Here is a 3,172-nt window from a genome sequence, read left to right on the forward strand (position 1 = left end):
AATATATGCAATTCAGTAAGGGACTCTCATCTAGTAAGTATTCAGGATCTTCAAACTAGAAATTATAGGAAGATGAACATCCACTGTAGGGGTTAACAAAAATATAAGTAATCCTTTATGGATCTCATGTTCCCTGAAATAATTATCATCAAAGCCTAACTGGACATTTGATTCACCCAATTAGGTTGTTGTAATTTCATGATTATGTTGAGCCTAGGCTTGGTTTGGTGATGATTTTGCAACATGAGAATCATAAATGCTTTAAAATGGTTCGCTTAATGCAAGAAACAAACCAAAATAAGAGCTGCAAGTTTCTAGATTATTGGTTAATTTCTCGCTAAATTCTAACCAAATGTATTAACAACTTTAATCCAAAAGGTCCAAAATTACGGAGTAGAGCTACTAGATTAACTTAGCATAATGTTACAGTAACATTTAATTTTATTGCATGCTTCTCATTAATATAAAGGCACCCTATCGCCATGTTGTCAATCACGAAAATTTGTTTCTCTCTATTTCACTGGAAATTTCGCACCAAATATAGAGATGTTCAGGATGAAACATTAGAGATAAATTTACAAGATCTACCCTCCAATGGCTACAAAAAATAGATATATATGTTATTCTCAGATTTACCAATTATGAAAAACTAATTATCTCTGATACCAGAAAAGATCAACCTACATAACTATGATGAGAACAACAACAAACCAAACTAAACTAATAGTGAACTTAACCCATAAAATAAAAAGTTAGGAACAAAAGGAAGTTTCCAAAGAACCCTATTCTTCTTTATATATGTTTACTCAGACATGCACATTATTAGTTACAGATTAGAACTGACGCGAAAATAAAAAAGCATCACTGCTCCACCAGAAAAAGAGAAGATAATGGAGATCCTTACATTCCAGCTCAAATAATTTCCATCTGAATGGAGCTCTTAAGAGGCACATACTCTCCAAGATATCCGCCCAAATGATCATAAAGCGCGCTCTTATCAATCTGCTGGTGGTGGAAACTCTTGCAAACATAGTAGAACACACTCTGAACCAGTAATCCAACGAGATTCACAAGGACGAGCACCGCAACCAGAGCCCCGCCGATGACCACTTTACCGACCGGCCCGACCCAGATGCTGCCCTTCTCATACGGAGCCTTGACAACTGTGGCACGAAAGAACCCTCCTATGAGCCCGCAGACGCTGAAGTAAGCAATAATCATGGTGATCGCCATGCGAGTCCGACCGCGAAGCAGCCCGCGGCTCTTGGCCATTGCGGCGAGGCCACAAACGGGCTCGAGAACGGAGATGACGCTGGCGAGGTGCCAGAGCGCGGAGATGTACACGTGGGCGGCCAGGAACGCTAGGATAACGACGGCGAGGAAGAGGACGGACGCTGCCGAGTCGGGGTACGAACTGGCGATGAAGATGATGAGGACACAGACGCCGAAGGTGGCGTTGTAGAGGAGCATGATGAGGGAGACCCAGAGGAAGGTGCGGAAGAGGCGAGGGAAGACCGTGGGGATGGCGGAGAGGGTAGAGGAGAAGGAGACAGGCTTGGCGGCGTAGAGGGAGGCGACGGTGAAGACAGTGGCGGCGGTGGAGAGAAGGGAGAAGGTGAAGAGGAAGAGGAGGTATACGAATTGGTAGAGGAAGAGGAGGGACCATTGAGAGGCATAGGACGAGGAGGAGGAGGAGGAGGAGAAGGAGGATTTGAGGTGGTTGATGATGGGGTGGGTGAAGAGTGAATGGGCGAGTATGGCGAAGGAGAGGGGGAAGATGAAGGTAACGGTGATGAGGGCGAAGGTGCGCGAAGAGGAGCGGGGGATGGAGATGGACTCGCGGAGGATGTCGACCAGGGAGAGGTTCCCGAGCTCTTCTTGCTCCAGATCCATCGATGGAATTGATGGCCGGCGAGGGGATGGAGGAGAACGGGTTTTGGGGATTCTGGTGGTCGGTGGGGGAAGGGGTGGTTTCGCCTGGAGACTCTGCTGTCTGGATTTGTACGGAAGTCGGTATTAGTAGTTGGTTAGGGTTGTAAACAATTTCCTTGTGTGAATCCTAAGCCAGAAAAAGATTGTTCGTAAGAAAAAACTATAGATAATACTCTAGATGTTGGCTATATTACAAATATAAGCCTTTTTTATTTATGAAAGAGTTTCCTATTTGTTAAAAAAATACCAAGCCACATTTTATATTTAATAGATAGTTAATTATAAACTAGTCCTAACAAGATAACTATAGAAGTATAGAACATTTCATTTCTTCTTTTGATCTAGGATTGCCGGTTTGGGGTTTACGAGTGGCGTCGGCGTGGGCGTCGGCTAGATTGGGTTTGGCTAAGCCGGATTGGGGTGCCAAGTTCCCGGCTTGTCCCTTAACCCATCTTCATAGGGCCCTTCATGCTTGTCTCGTTTCCTTTTGAATTTTTCTGGTTAAGATTATTCTCATCTGCATGATAATATTAAATCTATGTGGGCTAACGCTTGTAATGATTCTTCCCTTAATCTAATTCATGATAATTTTTTGCAAAGTATTAAGGCAGAGTCTCCCATCGGAATTACTCTGATCTGGGAAGCTGGAGAATTTGGTTTACATCGCGAATCATAATTTTTTTATTCTCCACACTGATCAAATGAGATTAACGTTTTATATTTTTAGGATAGAGTACTGAAGTGATAAATGTTTTATAACATGTCAAAAGTACTTTTTAATTAATAAGTTTAGGAGAGAGATAATTTGGATAAACTAGTTCAAGGCCTAATTTGGATAAACAGACTCGAGTTCCCCTTCACTATTTGACTGAATCCGTACGAAATCTTTACTACAATAGTAGCTATTTGGATAGTATAAGGTGTTGTTTTAGAAACAGTCATCAGTCATCAGATTGATCATGTAATTAATTTCAACTAATAATAATCTGATACATAAGAACAGAGGAGAAATAGAGTAAGAATCCTACGAAGACTATAATTATAGCAACGTATCAAGATCAAGCACTCACGCAAAGCAAAGCTCTAAAAATAGACCTCTCGCTTGGTCAACCGTAGCTGCACTTTAAGTAAAACAGCATGAGTCTTGTTGAAAGACTGAGAACTCAACAAGTCTAGAAAGAAATATATGCATATACATCAGTGATAAAGTCCATCAATTATACCAAAATCATCTGAAAAC

General features: G+C 41.6%; 1 protein-coding gene across 1 annotated transcript; it reads right to left on the reverse strand.

The window, feature by feature from the left end:
- Nucleotides 1-639: 639 nt before the first annotated feature.
- LOC140758982 (uncharacterized) lies at nucleotides 640-2,037 on the reverse strand. Its single transcript, XM_073095413.1, has one exon. The coding sequence runs from the start codon at nucleotides 1,891-1,893 to the stop codon at nucleotides 913-915; it is 981 nt and encodes a 326-aa protein (XP_072951514.1). The 5' UTR covers nucleotides 1,894-2,037; the 3' UTR covers nucleotides 640-912.
- Nucleotides 2,038-3,172: the final 1,135 nt, after the last annotated feature.

This window comes from Typha angustifolia, chromosome 4 (assembly GCF_048772165.1).
Source record: "Typha angustifolia cultivar Huaian chromosome 4, ASM4877216v1, whole genome shotgun sequence".
In the NCBI taxonomy this organism is placed as follows: domain Eukaryota; kingdom Viridiplantae; phylum Streptophyta; class Magnoliopsida; order Poales; family Typhaceae; genus Typha; species Typha angustifolia.